Raw genomic sequence first — 22,500 nt, forward strand, 5'->3', positions numbered from 1 at the left:
GAAGAACCTTTCAAAAATTTTACTTATGATCTATCTTATAATATTACATTATAATTAAAGAATATCGTAACGTGTATATGTCTCTCTATGTATGTGTCTGTTTGTGTCTTTTTTTCTCTGTTTTTCTTACCATTGGTTTAAAGTCAATAGACTGTCTGATCAATTTCTCTTCGGACAAGGAGTAACGTGCTTCGGACGTGATTGCATCGACCGGACCTTTGTCGACCTGCTGTTTTACTGCTCTGAAGAGTACGTACAATGGCTCGCCAGCGCATTCACGCATAAATTTGTACAGTAGGAAGGTGAACCATGCTGACAACATTTTCTCCGCGACGCTTTCCGTTCTGGAATGTACGAAGAAAGAAAGAAAGAAAGTAAAAAAGGAAAAAATAAAAAAGAAGAAAAGATCGATTCATTAAGAATTTATAATACGAATGACTATAATTAACGACGATAAATATTTCTTTAAATTAATTTAAATCATTTTTATTACCTTCTCAAAAACAATTTAGGATGGCTCTTTCCTTCCGTACACTTTTCAATTAGATCCGCTAAAAGTGTTTTTAGAATATCCGTACAATATTCCATCTTACTTTGAAGGGTAACCATTATGAGACTTGCTACATTTACTCTGTCCCTCATCGAGAAATAACGATTACTTTCTAATGTTCTAACGAAAAGTAAGAGAAAGGTTTTGTTCATTATCAATTGACCGAACAAACGTAAACCTTTCTCTTTACGTGTCAATTCTGGTCTGTCCCATTGAAGTACCGGACTATTGTCATCACTTGGGAAGAGTATCATCATCGCATATGTGCGATAATCGAGGAACGGTATACCGCCGCTTGTTAAATCACCAGTAAGATCGGTCATCTCCGTTTGTAATTCGGCGAAAGCTTCTTTACATTCAGCAGCTACACGTAACTCTAATATGTCCATTTGTTCTTGCATATTCTTCAATACTCTGTTACTTTCCGTTGATTTTCTCCTATAAGCTATTAGGAATGCGATGAAGACGAATACTAATATAACAATAGCCGCTATTACACCGATAAGCGCTGGCTTTGATAATGGACCATTCAAGCCAGTTGGCAAAGCATAACTGAGCTTTCCAATTGTATAACGAAGTGTACCGCCTACGATCACTATCACCTCTGGCAATTCTTGCTTGTTAGGAAGTCCTTCAGAGTCTAATGCCGGTGGTTGGGTCAATGGTGGTCGACAGGTTAATTGTTGCCTTGACAAGGATGTTACGTTGCAGAAGGAATTACCAATTTGTACGACCACGTCAGACTCTTGACAAGCTCGATCCAGATGTTGACCGTTGATCGTTAGATAATCACTCTTGTAATACTTCACCTCCTCGTCGAAGACATCGTAAATCGGATTTGGATAGAGTAGGAATGAATTGAAACCGTGCTGTGTGAGATTCTGTACGCCGGTTACATTATCCATTCGAAAACCGTATTCCAACGGGTGAGGTTTCTCAGCATCTAACATTACGTTTTCAGGGACTTCGATCGTAGGTGACTTGCATATCATACTTTCCTGACTGATCACCTTGCATTCCGACACGAACATCTTCTCGTCGTAATAGACGTACATTTGCGGGCTCTGAATGTACCCTAGATTTTTTCCTGTTACCGAGATCTTTATACCACCGGCTGGTATACCCTTTGCTATCTTTACCTGACTTGCCACACCGCTCTCCACGCTTTTGATCGTTGGATCATCTACGTACTCGAAGAAACCATCGTAAAGACGATGACCACCGTCAAAGGTCATGTTCAACGTGCCGCTTCTCTTCCTGTCGCTGGCACTGGTCATGCAAAGGGCTTCGTTAGGTTCTGCGCTTATTATCGAACAAGGAAGCTTATCGATGTAAGCACGAATCTTGCTACCGGCATTCATATATTGTCCAGTTATTTTGATTACCGTTCCGCCGCTCAATGGCCCATACTTAGGTGATATAGAAATTATTTTTGGATCTACGAACTCGTAGTCGGTACCCGATTGACCATGGAAATTTTCAATCTTGACGATTACAGGACCGCGTCTGTCTTTCAAGTCGCCTGGACCATCGACGCGACAGACTATCTGTTTCGTACGGATGTATAATTCAAAATATGGTTGGCATACTATTCCTGCGACTGTCACGCCACCGTAGATATCCTAGAAAATTTTAATAACGAACGGATAAAACTATCTGACGACGTAAACAAAATAAAACTTTTCAAAGATGTGTGGAACGTGTTAAAATTTTTGATGGATTTAAAAAAAAAAAAAAAAAAAAAGAAAGAAAAAAAAGAACTACCTATATTTTTACGAAACGCATTTTTGAATACATAGCTCGTAATACCTTGAACGTTTTGCCAAGATTTATACCACGTATCGTGATGTTGGTATTACCCTCCCATGGTCCCATTTGTGGTTCGAACATATGTATCTCTGGATTTGGACAAGTTTGATTTCTATCCAGCCACGGACCTGAACCACGATCGCACTGATCCTTGACCTCGCATTTATCCGAACTCTGACACCATCCGCAGCCATATTTCTGTGCCAGAGCTAAACACATACCACAGTTGTCCGCCATATCACGACATCTGTATATCACCAAGTGGATATTGTCAGGATTATCTAAAGGTTTCGAGCCACCCCAGATTACTGCGAATGGTACAGTGATATTTGGTGCACGAGACGTGTAAGAAAATTCTGTCTCGTCGCAGTAGATTGTATCGGCCAAAAGTCTCGCGTTTACACTGGTCACTCGACCCTCGATATTGAACTGACATACGAATCGTGTTTGTATGATGAATTGCTGCAAAATATATTATTTCACATTTAGACATATTCATTATAATCATCGAATTATTATTTCGGTCGTTTAAAAAGGGGAAGAAAAAAAAAAAAGAAAAAAGAAAAAAATTCACAGTGAACTCTGAGAACCTACCCCTATGATATGCACTTTCACTCGTATTGCTTTTTTAATACCAGAAGACACAAGGATCTCTTGCGAATCCGTAGAATTGATAGTCGGACAAAATCCTGGTCCACTTCTATAACTTGGACCCATTCTCTGCAAAAACAAATCATCATCATCATTATAATCCTCATAGAGAAAGGAAATCTTTCAAGTAACAGACATTGTACACTTACGTTGACACCAGTGACGAGTATATCGTTACGACAATTCTCAGCCGTATCGTGTGTACATCTGTGACCGTCGACGCACCAGTCGCAAGGGAAATCCGAGGATACGCATTGGGTGCAAGAGCTGTACGTGTTGCAATCGAAAAAAGTGAAATCGGTTGCAACGAGATCTGGCCCGTTGGTCATACGGACCGAGAGTTTAGCAGTAAAGTGATGTTTGCCAGGTGGTATTGATGGTAAAAGATCGGTCCTTGGTGTTGTGCAATTAACTCCATATGGTTTTCTCGATGCATTCGTTATCAATGTCTTGTCCAATGCCGAGAATGCACAAAGAAATTGTCCGGACAATGTTGGAAGATTATCGATAACCAATTCCAAAGTTCTTGCTGTGGTACGTTGAAGTTGATCAGGTGTTACCGATGTTATTGTAGTACATCTACCACTTTTGTAAGGTATCCAATAAAGTGGATCCTTAGCGGCGTCTTGACAGTCGCTTCGTAAATTGCACTTATTTTCCAAGGAACACCAACCGCAGTAAGGATCCTTAGCACCCAAGCAATCCCAGCAAGTCTTGTAAACCGAACACTCTTGCACTTTGACCTTCGAGACTGTCTGCCTCGTGAGTACGTACAGGTGCATTAGTTGCGAGTCGAAGAGCAAGTCCGGGTTCACGGGTGAATCAGGGTCGATCGCCAGGTCGCCATACTCAAGGGCTAAACTCGAACTTTCCACCACTACCTGTTTAAATGGAACAAAACACGCAGTAGTTGCATTAGTTTAAATCAAGGGTTTCTCTTTTTTCTTTTTTTCTTCATTTTTTTTTTTTTTTTTATTTCGAAGATAACTCGCGTGCACGATCGACGAGATTAGATTGATTAGAATGATTTCATCAATTCTATTGACAATTTAAGTGTTTAATAATTAAGATTGACAAGAACATATTAATCGACTGTTTATCACACGATCTATCACTTTCATGTCATTTTATAATTTATTACTTCACATACAGAAATATACTTTCAATATAGATTTTCTTCATGCAAATTCATTTTTTCTTATATTTCTTATATCTCTTTTTTTTTTTTATCCTTGATTTCATAAAATATCAAGATAGTTTTATTAGAGAATCAATGTTTCATTTCAAACATTAACTTTGTTAGTCCTTTCATGGAAAAACAAAAAAAAAAAAATAAAAAAGAAAATGAACAACAACACTCTTATGGTCATTTTATAATTTACTTCCCATGCAGAAATATATATATATATATATATATATATATATATATATATACTTTCAATATAGAACATATCTTAAGAAACTTCTATTATTATCTTCTTCTTACTTTTCCAAATGTGCGTGCGTATACGTACACATACACACATAAACACACACACACACACACACACATATGCAACTGATCAGCTGGGATTTCTTAGGAGAATCTCGAAGGAACAGAAAAGAAAAGAAAAGAAAAAAAAAACGAAAAAATAAAAAATAAAGAAAAGAAAAGAAAAAAAAAGCAGAAATTTCCTTTTCACGTGGCCAATGTAATAGCAATGTGGAATGAAACTACTCCAATGAGAACACAGTAATTTATTTTCATTGTCTGAAATTGTTCGTAGTATTAGCGACGAGAGGGGAAGATCTCTATCCAATATCTCTATCCTTTTCTCTACTATATATATATATATCTCCTTCCTTTCTCTCTCTCTCTCTCTCTCTCTCTCTCTCTCTCTCTCTCTCTCTCTAGCATATTCTTTTAAAATCCACGTTACGTCGAAGAAACATCGTCGTTAACGACTTTTACTTCTCGTCTTTCTCCGCGTTATTTCGTTGCAAATCCAGGTGCAGCAGCAACAACAGTAACACAGCAGCAATAGCAATAGCAGCAGGAGGCTTGCATCGTAGCACTGCTTCATTTCCTTGGACTTTACCGCGAGAGTCTCATTCGTGGTCGCGGTTAAAGGGGAGGGGGGGGGGGAAGTCGGGTGGGTGGGACAGAGGGACAAGGGGGAGTATGCGGTGAGGAGGATCAGTTCGCTTGCGAGATGGCAGGGTTAAAGGAGAGGGGTTGCAAATTAAATCTCGGAGAATGAACGAGTCCCTCTCTCTCTCTCTCTCTTTCTTTCTTTCTTTCTCTCTTTTTTCTCTCTCTCTTTCGTGTTTCGAAGATGACGACAGAAGAGAAAATTCCGCGGCTTTTCTCTATCTCTTTTTATCTGTCTATCTTCCTCCCTCTCCTTCTCTCTCTCTCTCTCTCTCTCTCTCTGTCTCTCTTTCTTTATTTTTCTTCTACCAGCTAGAATTACTCGTGATTTTAATAAAAAGGTCAGACCACTTCTTACCTGAATGATAATAATAGTAATCTACGAGGATCACTGATCAAACAACGCAACATCTCACGACGACAACATCATCATTTGTTGTTGTTGTTGTTGTTGTTGTTGTTGTTGTTGTTGTTATTATTGTGGTTGTTTTTCTTTTTTTTGCTTGTTTTTCTTCTTTGTCTCTTTTTTTCTTTTCTCATCATTTCTTTTTCTCCCCTTCCTTCTTTAAGAATATTAACAAAATGATCAAGCCCATAAGAATTATCTAACAGTATTTCCATATTTTGTCTATATGCATTTATGTTTGACATAAAAAAAAAAAAAAAAAAGAAAAAGAAGAAGAAAAGAAAAGAAAAAAAATCGTTCATATTGAACGCAGCAATCAATGAATTAATAATATACGGGGATCATTTAAAAATTTATCCGAAGCTCATATATATATAATAATGAGCTTCGGATAAATTAATTAATTAATTCATTCATTCATTCATTCATTCATTTATTTATATCTATTTTTATTTTCTACGTATGCTTTTTCATTCGTACGAACGTTAATTGTAGTTTGGCAAAAGAACGATTACATCGAAATACTTTCTCTAACTTTAAGGAAAAAGTAATGCCACCGGTCTGATCGATTCTAAAGTTGTAGTTTTCTAAACTGACGGAAACAAAGAATGAAAAGGAAACGAAACGAACGGTGATGGAAAATTCTTGGAGGTAAAAAAACAACAAAATGAAAAGAAAAAGGAAAGAGTACGGATATCGAAGAGAGAGAGAGAGACAGAGAGACAGAGAGAGAGAGAGAGAGAGAGAGAGAGAGAGAGAGAGAGAGAGAGAGAGAGAGAGAGAGAGAGAAATAGAGAGATAGAGATAGAGATACGACGGGTTCAATCTTTTCTTTTTATTTTATTTTCTTTCATTTTATTTTACTTCTTGGTTTGTTGGTTTGTTTCCTGATACAGAACGAAACTACATTTGAAGAACCTATGGAGTTTTATTACATCAGACGACGAACTTGTCTTGGCTCACTTAATTTTGTTTTCGATTTTTTTTTTTTTTTTTTTCTTTTCATTTCTTTCCTTTCCCCCCCTCATTTTATATTATATCTAGATCTCATGGGTTTAAAAGAAAAAAAAAAAAAAAAAAAAAAAAAAAAAGAAAAAAAAAGGTATCGAATTGGTTGTCGAACATCAGAAAACTTGGCGTGTTTGTTAAAACGATTAATAATAATTATCAGGACGTTATCAGGACGATTAATAATAATTATCAGGATGTTTTATCGTCAGGCATATCATGAGAACTTTGATTGGCTTGTTTAATTTAAAAAGAATTTTTTTTTTTTATATAGAAGTTTTTATACAGGTTTAAAAAATATTGGATTTGGCTGTTTGATTCTTCGGAAAGAAAGAAAAAAAAAAAAAGAAAAAAGAGAAAAACGACGTATTTATTTAATTAATAATAACTATTATTGTATTTAGATATTTTATTGGCTTACGTCAACGTGTAGGAATTTATTCAATATTTTTTATTCAAATAAACAAAATATTTTTTTATTGCGTAACTTTAATAGTGCACGATGGTCAAGCTAATAGCGTGCTATTATTTTTATATACGTATATATGTCCATATGCGTGTTTTTTAATTGGATATAAAATATAAAATATACAAAAATTCCAATACAACGTACACGTTACTTCTTATTAATCAATTCTAACTACAATGGTTTCGAGCGTAAATTTTGATCAAAATGAAACATACAAAATGAAACATACAGAATGAACAATTGGGATCTACGCAGTTGTAGAAAAAAGAAAATATATATATATATTTTTTTTTTTATTATTCCACGCTAATTAACAATCAAAAGAAAATAATTGAATTCGTGATCGATCATGGATCATTAGATCATTGGATTTAGGAAAAAAAAGAAAAAGAGCGTAAGATTGCGATCTAGATAATTATTAAAACAAAAATTATTTAATTATTCGACATTAATTAATAATCGAAAAATGAAGTAGTATCGTGTTCGTGATATCATCGACTAATAGAATTAGGTAAAAAAAAAAGAAAGAAAGAAAGAAAGAACGAATGAACGAACGATTGCGATCGTCCTATTGCTACTTGGTATAATAAAAATTGTTTAATTATTCGATGCTAATTAATAATCGAAAAACGATGTAGTATCGAGTTCGTGATATCATCGACCAATAGATTTAGAAAAGAAAGAAAGAAAGAAAGAATGAAAAAGAGAACGAACGATTGCGATCGAGCTACTAACTACTTGTGCAATAAATTAAAAATTGTTTATTTATTCTGCGCTAATTAATGATATGAAAAAAAAAAAAAAGAAAGAAAAAGAAAACCAAAGAATATATTATACTCGATGATATCCATTGAAAAAAAAAAAAAAGAAAAAAAGAAAAACATGAGAAAAGGAAAAAATTAGAAAGAAAAAATAAAAATCAAAGAGTAGTAGTACAAGAGTCAAGTTTCCTCCTTTCCCTCCTCCTCCTCCTTCCCATCTTCCTTCTCCTTTTTGTTGTTCTATTTCTTTTTCCTCTTTTTCTTGTTCTTCTTGTTCGGTAGCTTCTCTCGTTGCATTCTCGGTGGTACAGAATAACGAGGATGATTAGTATCGCGGCGCCATCCTGCCGGTTAATCGTGCTATTCGTCGAGTAAAGAAAACTTCGGTAGTTTCGTCTCCTTATCCCCCACCCTCCTTCCCACTCATCCTCCAACCCTCTCTATCCCGTGTTGTGTGCGTTCGGTGAACGTGCTTGTAAACTTCGTGTCCTCGTCGAAGGTAAGAGAGAGAGAGAGAGAGAGAGAGAGAGAATGAGAGAGAGAGAGAGAGAGAGAGAATGAGAGAGAGAGAGAGAGAGAGAGGGAGAGAGAGAGAGAGAATGAGAGAGAGAGAGAGAGTATGAGAAGAAGAGGATGAGGATGAAGATGAGAAGGATGAAGATGAGGAGGTAGAGGAGGTTTGAGGAAAGGGTTAGGAGTACCTTTCTTGGTGAACCTGCATGTTACACACAAAGCTTCTTAATGGCCATGCAGAGGCTCCGTCGAGGCGGAGGTTATATCTGGGGTCAGAAATACTTACAAGAAGAAGGAGGTGGAGAAGGAGGAAGAGGAAGAAGAAGAGGAGAAAGAGGAGGATGAGGAGGAGGAAGGATAGGAGACGTTGCTGTTGCTTGCTGGTGTTGCTGTTGCTGTTGCTGGTACTGGTGTTGATGTTGGTGTTGGTGTTGGTGTTGCTGCTGTTGCTTTTGTTGGATCGAGAGGAACGAAGAAATAGTAGGGAGGAGTTGAAGAAGGAGAAAAACCACTAGAAGCTTCGTACGAAAGAATTACGATGACAACGATCAGGATGGTGATCATGCTGATGAAGCTCCTGATGATGATAAAAATAATAATAATAATAATAATAATAATGACGATGACGATCACGACGACAACGACAACGACGACGGTGATGATCATGATGGTGATCATGATGATGATAATGATGATGATGATGATAATAATAATGATTATGACGATGATGCTTATGTTATCGGTTGAATCAATCCGGCTAACATATTTTTATTTATTTATCCTTTTTTCCTCTTCCATTTTTTTCCTTTCATGTTTCTTGCCTTTGTCATCGAGAAAACATCATGTACGTGACGTATAGATAAATAATAATTATAGTAATTATTCTAGAACTATTCAGATAGAGGGAGAGAAAGAAAGAGAAAGAGAGAGAGAGAAAGATATATGTATATCTTAATTACCTGCCTATCTTTATTGTACTTCTTTCTCTCTCTCTCTCTCTCTCTCTCTCTCTCCCTCTCTCTCTTTTTTTGTCATGTTCTCAGATGGTTCTCCTTTTTCGATTCGTATACATGATGTATGTATGTCGTGGTTACATGTCGGCAAACGGCAATCGGTCGTTTAGCTTGAAATAAAAAAGGAATTGGCGGTCGACATTCCTGAATCGATTTCGAGAGCCGGTGCATGTTAGTAAAGTAACATCGTACCCGGCCATCGTAACACGTTCGCATGTTCGTGCGCATTAATGGCTTTCGTTACTACGAAAATCCATGGTTTAAGCGTCTTCGACAATTTTCCGTTTTTTTTTTTTTCTTTTTTTTTCCTTCATTTTTACTCTCATTCTTTCTCCTTATTCATTTCTTTTTGTCGCATTCCTTTCGTTTTTCTTCTTTCCTTTCTTTCTTCCTTTTTTCTTTTTTCGAACAATTATCACATCAAAAAGTATCAATATTTTATCTTTTTTTTTTTTCTATACGAGTTATTTTATATTATATAATATTATTAATTTATATCATCCGATTGTGTTAATTGTTACATTGATTTTATTGATAACTATACGATATATATATATATATATATATATATATATATATACGATATATATGTATATAATATGTAAACGTTTTTCCGACAAAACCATTGTTTGCTATAAATGGCAGAGAGAGAGGGGGGTTGAAGGAGGGAGGGATAGAGAAGATAAACAAACTACTAGGGTAAAACGCATAATTCGCAAATACAACTGTTACGGGGTGACAGAGAGAAAGAGAGAGAGAGGGGGGGGGCAAAGAGAGAGACCCATATTATCTAGATAAACACCGATTGACCTGTTAATTAGGTAAATTCTGATATTTGAATATTTACAGTGTAAATGATGATCGATAGAATTACAGTATATCGAGGTACGTAGTAACGATTCTATCCTATTTTATATACAGATATGTATATATATATATATATGTATATCTATATCGTATGATTGACGTTTATCGTTACGATTATTTAGAGATAACGACTGACTTCGTTGTTATCAGAACGATAACATTCATTTTCAAAAGGGGCAAATAATTCGATCGTGATTTAATATTATTCTAAGATGAATTTTCATTATGAATAGCGAGATATATTATTATTATTATTATTATTATTATTATTATAAATAAATAAATATATGAAAATAATAAAAAATGGAAAAAAAAGAAGAGAGAAGGAGAGAAAGAGAAGAAAAAGAAAAGAAAAATAGAACGAACCGTAAAATTTGATCATTTTCCTTCATTGTTCATATCTATTCCATCGAAATAAATTCGGAACAAAAAAAAAAAAAAAAAAAAGAAGAAAAAGAAAATAAAAAAAAAAATAAAAAAAACAAAAAAAAAGAAAAAAGAAGGAAGACACGTGTATGAAAGTAGCTTAAGATACGGATTTCGATGGCCAATGCAATGGCACGCACGTTTTCGCGTTCTGTCAAAATGTCTCGCGCATTCGTGACAGGGCAATGCTCTTCTGAACGAGGATACCTACGATCGAGGAGGTACGAGAAGAGAATATGTATGTTCCTTGTATGTAATGTATATACATATGTATGTACGTATATATACTGTATATAGATATGTAGTTTGCAATGGCTTTTCGATCTAGGGACGTAGTAGACGATCATCCTTAGGTTTTTTTTTTTTTTTTTTTTTTTTTTTTTTTTTTCTTTCTTTCCCCTACGTCTTCGCTTTGTTCCTTCCTTTCTTCCTTCCTATCTACCTTCCTACCTTTCGCGGAAAATGAAAAAGTACGTGACTTTTGCGTGATATTATTCGATGCCACAGCTGCAACGATAAAACTAAAAGAAAATTTTCTTGAAAGGGAAAGATAAGAAGTGAAAAGTTTTAAATGAAAATTTTAAAGAAAGTATACTACTATGTATATAGTATAGATACGTTGATAAAAAGAAGAAGAAGAAAAAATGGAGGAGGAGGAGGAGGAGGAGGAGTAGGAAAAAGAAAAAGAAAAAAAGAATTTGATTAAAAATAAAGATTAAATCTTTTCTCTTTCTTTTCTCTTTGCTTCTCTTTTTTTCTTTTTTCACTTTCTTTCTTTTCCTCCTTCTTCTTCTTCTTCTTCCTCTTTTCGATAATAATTAAATCAACAGTTCGAGAATTGATCATGAAAGTTATCGAAGTCACACGTTTTTCAAATACTTTTGACACTTTTTTCAAGTTATTAAAAAATTATTGTTCCGTTGAAAAATCTTTCTTTCTCTTCTTTCTTCTTCTGTTTTTTTTTTTTCTTTTTTCTTTTTTTCTTCTTTATTTCTACAACATCGACAGAGTCGAGAAGAAATTGGTACGTAATATTTATTCCCAACAGCAAATAATTCGTTTGTATGTGATTTTACAAGAAATAAATTTTACTATCTCAAATCGTATTCTATCGTAGTCAAGGAAAGAAAAACAAAAAAAAAAAAAAAAAAAAAAAGAAAAGAAAGAAAGAAAGCAATCTATAATAGTCCTCTTCTCTCTAACATTTCTATATAAATTTTTTCAGAATAATATCTAAATATCGAATGTTCTACGAAGGATTTACATACTTTTATTAATGTTGCACTATTTTATTATTGTTACGACTATAAACCAATATGATACTTCTTTTTTTCTTTTATCATGAACATGTATATTTATCAGTGTTAGAGACCGAATTGAAATTAGAATGGAAAAACAAAACCAAATAAAGAGAAAGAAAAAGAAATGGAAAAAGAAATTCGAACCATCGCGTTCGATATTGAAGCGAAACAATGCGTTATTTTTTTTTCCTTTTTTTTTTTTTTCGTGCACCTTGTTACATCGAGCTACGTTCGTTTTGCGATTGCGGTTTAACACTCGACATATATATATATATATATATACATATATATATGTACATACATGTATATATATATATACACATATATATATGTACATACATGTATATATATATATATATCAGATATGTGTAAAAGAATGGGGAAACAATGCCACAATATGGAGTGATTTCTAAATATTCTTTTTTCCCCCTTTATATACTAATACACGATATTTCTATCCTCTATACTCCCTGGCCATTTTTCTTTTTTTTTTTTTTTCTTTTTTTTTCTGAAAAAGTTCAAAGAAAAAAGAAAAAACAGTTATGCGCGTGAGAGAGAGAGAGAGAGAGAGAGAGAGAGAGAGAGAGAGAGAGAGAGATAGAGAGAGAGAGAGCAATCAGACAACCGTTTTACGATCACGTGGAAACGAACGGAGATAAACTATCGAACAAAATTCGAGAACACGAGAAAAAAAAATATTTCTCCGATTAAATCGTAGAAATGGAAAATGGAAAATCGTAGAAATGGTATTGGCTGTGGCAGGGTGGATGGAATGGGAGGATAGGGGATGGTCAGATGTGTAGAAGTATATCGAAGAATAGGTTATACAGATCAAAAAGAAAAGAAAAGAAAAGAGAAGAAGAAGAAGAAGAAGAAAAAAGAAAAAAGATAAAAAGAAAAAGGAGAAGAGGAATAAAAAAAGGAAATAAAAAAAGAAAATACAAAATCCATTCTTTATCGAATAGAATAGATATCTACGTAGAAGAAGTTGTTCCTTTTTACGAGTATCGTACGAACAAAAAGAACTTCTCTCTCTCTCTCTCTCTCTCTCTCTCTCTCTCTCATTCCTACATCTTCCCGTTCTCCTTTCTCTTAACTCTCACTTCCTTTTTTCGCCCAATCCATCCCTAACATACCAAAACTCAACTTCTCTTACCAACACCATTTGTTACTCCGCGTTTTATCGTAAACGAGAGAATTGTTTTCGTACGTAACGTCACATAAAGATTAATTGCAATTGAATCATCGAACGAGTTGTGCCATCGAGAGAGAGAGAGAGAGAGAGAGAGAGAGAGAAAGAGAGGGAGAGAGAGAGAGAGACGGAGAAAGAGAGAGAAAAAATGGCTCTCGTACTTGCCGAACGCTAATTAAACTACGCGACCTTGATGATCGCATCGAATGGGAGAGGACGCTCGATAAGAGCTTGGAAATAGAAAGATATATATATATATATAAAGAGAGAGAGAGAGAGAGAGAGAAAGAGAAAGAGAATAGGAATGAGCAAGATCGAGAGTGAAATTAATACAATCGACATTTTTCCAACGCGAGCCAATTAATTCGAAACTTCGACTTGACTCTCTTCGAATGGTATAGAATAGCGTAGGAGGAGGTAGAACAGAACGAACGGAAACGGGATTTCGAGGAGAAAAATGAAGGAGAGTAGACATAATGAGAGAGAGAGAGAGAGAGAGAGAAAGAGAGGGAGAGGGAGAAAGTTAGAGGAAGGGATGGTGGTCTACTTCGAGAGTGGAAGCTAATCGGATCTTTTTCTTTTCGTTATTTTTTTTTTTTCTTCCCTTTCTCTTTTCTTTTTATTTTCCCTCTTCCACTTCTTTCCCTTCCTTCTTCTCTCCATCTCCTTTTCTCCTTCACCTCGTCCTCGTCCTTCTCCTTTTATTTATTTCTTTTCCTTTTTCTACTTCCTCCTCTTCCTCTTCCTTCTTCTTCCGCTTCTGATTCTCCTTCTGCTTTTCCTCTCCCTAATAAATCGTACTTTAGTTCGAATTCGTCCTCTCGATCTCTCTGAACTAACGAGAGTTCAAGAACGAGAAGGAAGGGCCTGTCGAATACTGACCTCGCCGTCCCCTTACCATCCCCCTATATTTAACTCCTTTCATCGGCTCTTCTCTCGAGTCTTCGACAAGAGGGAGAGAAAGAGAGAGAGAGAGAGAGAAAAAAAGAAAGGAAAATAAAAAGAGAGAGAGAGAGAGAGAGAGAGAGAGTGAGAGTCGAAACGCGTCAGTACCAGCCTGTGCTAACGTCGATGCAAATCGCTTCCGAACGAGTTTCCGAGCGAGTTTCGTTGTACATACCGAGAGAAAGAGAGAGAGAGAGAGTGAGAGAGAGGGAGAGATTGAGAGAGAGAAAAAGAAATAGAAAGAGAGAAAGAGAGGTGAACTCGGAGGAAAATTTATTGGTTCTGTTAAAGCCGTGGCGTGACTTCGAATTAACGCTCTCGCTCTCATTCTCTTTTTTTTCTCACTCACTCTCTCTCGCTCGCTCTCTCTCTCTCTCTCTCTCTGTACTTTATTTATTTTTATTATTTCGAAAAAGAGAGAGAGTGAGAGAGAGAAAGAGATAAATGTATATATATATATATACAGGATGAGGGTGAAAAGTTCTTAAGTGATTTTAAAAATCAATTATTCTTTTTCGAAACTTTTTTAGACTATAATATATGTGTATATATATATATATATATATATTTCTCTCTTTCTCTCTCTCTCTCTCTCTTATCTTTTCTCTTTCTCTTGTTCTCTCCATTCAGATTATAAAATTACAATAATATAAATTCAGTTTCTAAAATGACATGCCCTATTAGAAATAAGCTTAAGGGATCTCGAAATGTAATAATTGATTTTTAAATTCACTTAGATAATTTTTATTGTCACCTAAATAATTTTGTCCTATCCTATACTTACATATATATATATATATATATATATATATATATAAATATATACCTATATATGTATATATACCTATATACATTACTCGTTACTAGTTCGAGTTTTAACGTTGTAACATTCGCATTCGTTCGAGAGTGAAAAGCGATCCGGAAAACGCGATTAGAAATTAGCAACACGGAGTTCTATCGGCGTTGATCAATGAAGTTTACCTTCCAACGTTTATCCTCGGAATTTATCAAAGGCTTGAAAACGAGCTTTAACGAGTACGACGAGTTCGTTCATTCGTTCGTACGTATATACGTACATACGTTTATTCGTTCGTTCGTTTCTAAATCCGATCTATCGTGATCATGATCGATGCAAGTAACCACACGACCTATTGATTGTTCTTGATCAGTTTTAATTCTAACGATTACAGTAGGATTATTTCAAAATTAAATCAAAGAGAAACGTATTATAATCTACGATTTCTTTGAACGTGCGCCGTTTTATTTATGTATTCGTCAATTAAAAAAAAAAAAAAAAAAAAAAAGAAAAATAAAAAAAAAGAAGAAGAAAAAAAACATAGTAGAGACACACCCCATATAGCATATTATATATAAACCCATACGTTTGTTTCTTTCTCTATTTTTTTTCAATATCTTTTTCTTCTCTCTCTCTCTCTCTCTCTCTCTATTTTTCTCTCTTTCGATTACTGTAATTTACACTTAATACATATACGTGTAAAGCCTTCAGGGTCGACACTCCCAAACTATAGATCTATCTGTATATTTATGGTATATGTATCAATGTATATATATATAGGTATAGAACGTTTTATACCTCTCTATTCGAAATAGGACTTGTAGACTAATGTGCATTCTCTCTATCTCTCTCTATCTCTCTCTCTCTCTCTCTCTTTCTCTCAATGACATGTAATACGAAAGGATTCGTTCAAGGACTAGAAACTATTTGCAAAGGACTATCCTTCGATGATGCCTAAAGTCAATAATTACCTACTTATCGTAATCTGTTTGTCTTCGAAGGATCATCCAGATAATGCGATTGATTACCAACGAAATCTCCTTTCTTCAGGATAATTACAATTTTCTTATCTCTATCTCTATCTCTATCTCTATTTTTTTAATCTTTTATTTTTCTTTTTTTTATTTTATTTGCTTTTAACTTTTTTTTTCCTTTTTTTTCTTTTATGAGAATCTGCCTCAAACTAAATATGACCTTAATTATATCCTTTTCTTTTGCTCAGATAGAGAAAAAGAGAAAAAGAGAGAGAGAGAGAGAGAGAGAGAGAGAAAGAGATAGAAAGAGAATATGAAATATGTAATTATGTTTTATTAAATAATTAAAATGGAAAATTATGCTCATTTAAAACGAATCTTCGTCGTTGCCGTCGTCTTATCCATCTTTTCCTCTTTATCTCTCTATTTCTCTATTTCTCGTCTATCGCATTATCTCGAAAGCGACATCGTAAAAGATGAATTATCGTGAATTATTTCTGAAAATCTTTAATACTCGAAGACATTTCTATTCGTCCTTTTATAAAAGCCGAATTATTTTCCTCTCCGATAGCGCTACTACTTCCTAAATCGATAAAATACTCTACTTTCGGTCTATTAACTTCTATCGTAGACACATACGTACGTACGGTTGTTATGTTCTTCGTCTCTATTTTAGATACTTACTCCTATCTCTCTCTCTCTCTCTCTCTCTCTCTGTTCTTTATTCTTTGATATTTTTAACATCCGATGTTTTTATCAAAACTAAAATAGATCGATTATGTTTGCAGTTCTTTTTATTTCTATTTTAAAACGAGACACAAAGAGAGTTCACAAATATGTACAAAGGAAATCTTTCTTCGTAATTCATTCGTGAGAAGATGTTTGAAAGTATATATATATATACATATATATATATATATATATATATATATATATATATATATATATACATAAATAAATTATACGAAAGATTGCATACATGAATTTAAAGAAAAATATACATTCATATGAAAACTTATGAATGGGTGTATTTACAAAATTAGATAAAAAATTTTGTACGAGAGAGTGTGAGAGAGAGAGAGAGAGAAAGAATAGTGAAAACGAATAAACAAACAAATATGAATAAATATGTAAAAGGAGCAAATAAATGTATGAATTTTTACGAAAATATACATTCATATAACAAGCTGTATTTACAAAATTGGATAAAAAAATTTGTTGAAAGATAAACAAAAAACGAGAAAATACAAATAAACATTAGAGAGAACGAAATAGATAGATACATAGATAGAGAGAAAGAGAGAGAGAGAAAGAGTACATATATAAATTAAAAAAGAAAGACAAAAAAAAACAAGAAAAATACATTTAATTAATAACTATAATAAGCTAAATATATTTATGAAATTAAGTCGCACAAAAAAGAAGAAGAGGATAGAAAGATGCAAAAAAAATTTGCTAAATGTAACAAAATGTATACGAATAAAATGTTCGGTATGTGAAATTTTCAGGAAACCCTATCATGTTACTGTAACAAGTCAAGTATATTCGCAAAAGTTGAATTAACAGAAAAATGTTGAAAAGGAAAAAAAGGAAAAGAAAAAGAAAGGAAGAAGAAAAAAAAAAGAGAAAAAACAGATAATAAAATATCTATATATACGTATATACGTTAAAATAATATTTGTCGTGCCGTTTAAAAATTTAAATCAAAAAATATAAAAGCAAAAAAAAAAGAGAAAGAAAAAAGAGTGAGAGAGAGAGAGAGAGAGGGAGAGGGAGAGAGAGGGAGAGAGAGAAAGAGAGAATAAAAAAAAGAAAAAAACGTAATGAAATGAGAGGAAACGAAGAAAAAAATAAAAAAAAAAAAAATGGTAAAAGAAGAAAAGAAAAGAAAAGAAAAAAAAAGAAAAGAAAAGAAACAAAGTAAAATATATCGGAACCTTTTCTTTATCGATCCAGTCGTAAAAGTTAATTCGCATAGCATAGAGAAGAACAATTCTATCTCTGAATAACGTACTATATATCTATCCCTATCACTTCTATTCTCTTCACTCAGTAGATATTTCGGAGACTATTCTCTCATTCTCTCGTTCTACGTTTCCATTCGGCACGACTTGAAACAATCGACAGGGATATTGCCTGTTTCTCTCCCGTTGTGTTAGCACTCCACCCCTCGTCCGGTACTTGTCGATGATTCTCACGAACATAGAGGATATCTACCCTCTTCTACGCTTCTACGCTTTTACGTTTCACCCTCTCTCGCGTATACACATAGATAACACACATATATATATATATATATATATATATATATATATATATATATATATATATATATATATATATATATGTACATGCACACATACACAAACACACACAAAAATACTCTTCCTCTATCGCCCATTACCCTTTAACGTTCCATAGTAAATGTATGTAGTAACGTGAACGTGGAAGGTGCTGATGATCCAATGACGTAGGCATTCGTTAAATCGGAAAAAGTTCAATTCGAATGAATCCAACACAGGGAGGGAGGGGGATGTGGTCGGGTGTGAAAATTGGTAGGATGTTCATTCAATTTTCATCATTTTCTAATATGGCTCATATTATTATTCCCTTACATATGCAAGTCTTGCGTGTACGTGTATTCTTCTTTTATTATTATCTTACGATTCGTTCGAAAAACAACGAAGGAAAAAAATGAAAAGAAAAAGAATATGAAAAGGAAATGAAAGAATAAATAGTAAAAACAAGAGAGAGACGGAGAGAGAGAGAGAGAGAGAGAGAGAGAGAGAGAGAGAGAGAGAGAGAGAGAGAGAAAAAAGAAAATAATTAAAAAAAAATGAAAGATCCTTCGACCATAATTGTCGTTTGATTAAATAGATCAGTTCGTTCATCAACAGTCGTAAATTAAAAACGTTCGAACACGTACGATCGTATAAGATTATGTTCGATCGGATAAATCGGTAATACGATGGTTATTTGCATGTGTTCTCTCGGTGGTGTTAATTTTTTCGAAAAAGTTAAATCTATTTGAAAATACTGTCGCCTCGTTGTTGGTTTTGTTATAATGACGACGTTTAAAGTAGCCGAGCGTTAATTCACATGCCGCTGCTCGCTTATCATAATTAATAGGGCCGAGAAATTGGATACCCTTTGTGCCAACCCGTTCTTAAAAGCTTCATTGATTTCACGTCATAAATCGTGAGAGAGAGAGAGAGAGAGAGAGAGAGAGAGAGAGAGACGTGGATTACGCTAAATTTGCTTCATTTAAATGGGATGACGGGGAAAAGAAAAGAAAAAAAAATTCATAGTAATTGTTCCTTTGTATCTTTTCTTTTTTTATTTCATTCTTTTTCTCTTTTTCTTTTCTTTTTCCTTTTTTTTTTTTTTTATATATATTATATATATATATATATTTTATTCTCTTTCATTCATATACGCATTGCGTGTAAACGAGTTTGCATAGTTATTATACTTTTCTCATTAAACTGTCTAAACTGATTTAAATCTATACATATTTATAAATAATATTATATACCATTATCCCTATATATATATATATATATATATATATATATATATATATATATATATAATTGTTATTATTATTATTATTATTATCTGATGACGGGAAACGATATAAAAATTTTTTTAATAATTTATATAACACATATAATAATAAGTATAATGATAATGGTCTCTTTAAAAGAAAAAAAGAAAAAAGAAAAAGAAAAAAAAAAGAACAAAAAAAAATTTATCTTTTCTCTAATAACGCGGAAGGAAAAGTTAATTCCTACGCTATTGCGGGAAAAGAGACGATGCAGGTGTTGAGGAGAGTAAACGAAAGAGAGAGAGAGAGAGAGAGAGAGAGAGAGAGAGAAAGAGGAAGAGGGGTTAACCGTAACGTGCAACTATCGATTTCGTCCAAAGATTTACGATTAAAAGCGTGCTTTACGCATGCCTCGCGCCAATTATGTCGGCCACGTTGCTTCTTCGCCCTCAGGCCTCCTTCGACCTTCCCTTATCCCATTCCTCTTCCTCTTCCTCTTCCTCTTCCGTAAATTAAAATTTCTCGCCTCGCCGATAAGCTAGAGTTTCTTCATGTTACACGCGTACACGTAAATATCCATGTATCATATATACATGCATACATACTCACATGCATACATGCGCGCGCGGCACGCAGAGAGATACGCACAAACATTTATAAAATATAAGATGACGTAAACGAGTGTGTAAAAAATAAGTTAAATCCTAATGATGAAAATAACGTTAAAATTGAAAATGTTTGGATATTTAAAATTGTTAAAATTCATATTACGTTGAAATAAATGCGAAAAGAAAAGGAAAATGAAAAAAGATAGAATTAAAATACTATTAGAATGTTTCTTTTTTTTCTTTCTTCTTTTTTTTCTTTTTTTTCTTTTTTTTTTTTTTTCATATTTTTCTTCCTTTTTCCTTTTTTTTTTTTTTTATCTTTTTTTTTTCTTTCTTTTTTTAAATTAAACATACCTGCGTATGTTTCATAAATTAAACATACGGATAAACATACGTATACATATAAATTTTTATATCACAAGTTGAAAATATAAACGTGAGCGTTTTATGGCTCGTTCATATTAAAAATTCCTTGACGTAATCAAAAGAAAGAAAAAAAAACTAAAAAAAAACAAAAAAAAAAAAGAAGAAAAAGGAAAAAAGAAAAAAAAGGAAAGAAAAACCAATTGAAATGTTCTTAATAAATATTAAACGAACGTGAGTGAGTATTATATGTATATGTAAAAAAAAAATATAAATAAACGTGAAAATAAATCGAATCGTAATGACGAAAGGGAAGAAATTTGTCGAATCGAAAATAACAATAATAATAATAATAATAATAATAATAATAATAATAATAATAATAATAATAAAAAAATAGAGAAGAGAAAATATAAAACAAAAAAAAAATGTCGAACTAACGTATACACAATAAGTAGATGCATAAAAGTACGATAATAAAGGAGACAGAAAGGATTCTAAGATTATGTTGAATACTAACGAGGACGATCCATCAGAAAAAAAAAAAAAAAAAAAAGAAGAAGAAGTAAGAAAACGACGAAAAAAGAGAACTTAAAGAAGTTTCAAAAAAAAAAAAAAGAAAGGAAAAAAAAGAAAAGTAAAAAAAGGAAAAAAAAGGAGAAAAAAAGAAAAGAATCCAGGAACGTGACCGAACTGCATAGATACCGAAAAGGATCGAGCGTGCCGAGTGGTAATTAGCGTCCGAAGAGTTATCGCGCTTCGTTGCTTTTGCCTTGAAGAAGAAGAAGAAGAAAATAAAAAAAAAAAAAAAAAGAAAAAAAAAGAAGTAGAAGAAGAAAAATGAAAAGAACAAAGAAGAAGAAGAAGAAGAAGAAGAAGAAGAAGAAGAAGAAGAAGAAGAAGAATGAAGAATTAGGTACAAAGTTCGAAAAACTTATTCGCGAAGTTGCTAGCATCGGAGTTGGAGAACTCTACTAGTACCACATTCGCCCTAGCCCCCCTCGCCCTTTCTTAGCACTTCTTCGGCCCTTCCCTTTCCTTTTCCTCCTCCTATTCCCCTATTCCCTTCCATTTATTTTCTTCGCGCTTCTTCATCGAAGAAATACGTTGGTATCCGTTAAAAATGTCGAGAGTTAACGATAAGAAGAAAGAAAAAGAGAAGAGGACGAAGAAGAAAGAAAAAAAAAATTGATAAGAAAAAGATGATATGAGATAAAACAAAAAGGGGATAGAGAGAGAGAGAGAGAGAGAGAGAAGGAAGAAAGAAAGAGAAAAAAAAAAGAAAGAAAGAAATGAAACCAATAGGAATAACTCGAAATCAAATTGGGAATGACACGTGATGGGATTTGACAGAAAGGAATTAAAAAAAAAAAAAAAAAAATAAAAAAAAAGAAAATAAATAAAAAATGAGAGAGAATCTCCCTTAAAGATTATCGATAGACTGTCCTTTCAGATAGACTTTATATGTTAAAACGAAAGAGAGCAAGAGAGAGAGAGAGAGAGAGAGAGAGAGAGAGAGAGAGAGAGAGAGAGAGAGAGAGAGATTCACGTTTACGCTAAGAGATTAATACTTTCGATTCGATTGAGATAAATACGTTAGCAAATATATTGACTTGGAGAGCTAAATAAGGGTTTATCTCTTTTTCTCTTTCTCTCTCTCTCTCTCTCTCTCTCTATCTCTCAGTTTCAATCTTTTTCCCTATGCAGTCTTCTATCCACCTTTTTCTCCAGGTACACTCTTTTTTACCGTTTCATGCACTTACATAAAATCAAATCAAATTAAAGATACTTAGAAATATCGTTATTTCCCTTTTACCTTTCCCTTCTCTTTCTCTCTCTCTCTCTCTCTCTCTCTCTCTGTATCTTTCATTCCGTCATTTTAAAAAATCTTTTTGATTTGCGGAAAAGTAAGAAGGAGATATTTTTTCTTTATTTTCTTTTCTTCTTCTTCTTTTTTTCTTTATTTTCTTTTTCCCTCCATCCCCCTTTATATAGAAATGATAGAAAAAGAATGTCAAGCACGTGTCATCTTTTTTCTTTACTTCCTAGAAATTGCATCTCATATATATACGTATAACGTGAAAGATAGATAGATACATAGATAGATAGAGATAGAGATAGAGATAGAGATAGAGATAGAGATAGAGATAGAGATAGAGATAGAGAGAGA

General features: G+C 33.4%; 1 protein-coding gene across 3 annotated transcripts in view; it reads right to left on the minus strand.

Moving 5' to 3' along the window:
- LOC124427057 (plexin-A4) overlaps positions 1-22,500 on the minus strand; it is a 355,148-nt gene that overhangs the window by 2,885 nt on the left and 329,763 nt on the right. For all 3 annotated transcript variants that reach the window (XM_046969530.1, XM_046969522.1, XM_046969512.1), the window contains 5 exons: positions 3,160-3,891; positions 2,954-3,079; positions 2,360-2,821; positions 494-2,172; positions 131-344 (listed from right to left, as the gene is read on the minus strand). In XM_046969530.1, the coding sequence (XP_046825486.1) occupies positions 131-344; positions 494-2,172; positions 2,360-2,821; positions 2,954-3,079; positions 3,160-3,891 (3,213 nt within the window). The remainder of the gene's footprint in view (positions 1-130; positions 345-493; positions 2,173-2,359; positions 2,822-2,953; positions 3,080-3,159; positions 3,892-22,500) is intronic.

Source organism: Vespa crabro, chromosome 1, assembly GCF_910589235.1.
Source record: "Vespa crabro chromosome 1, iyVesCrab1.2, whole genome shotgun sequence".
Taxonomy (NCBI): domain Eukaryota; kingdom Metazoa; phylum Arthropoda; class Insecta; order Hymenoptera; family Vespidae; genus Vespa; species Vespa crabro.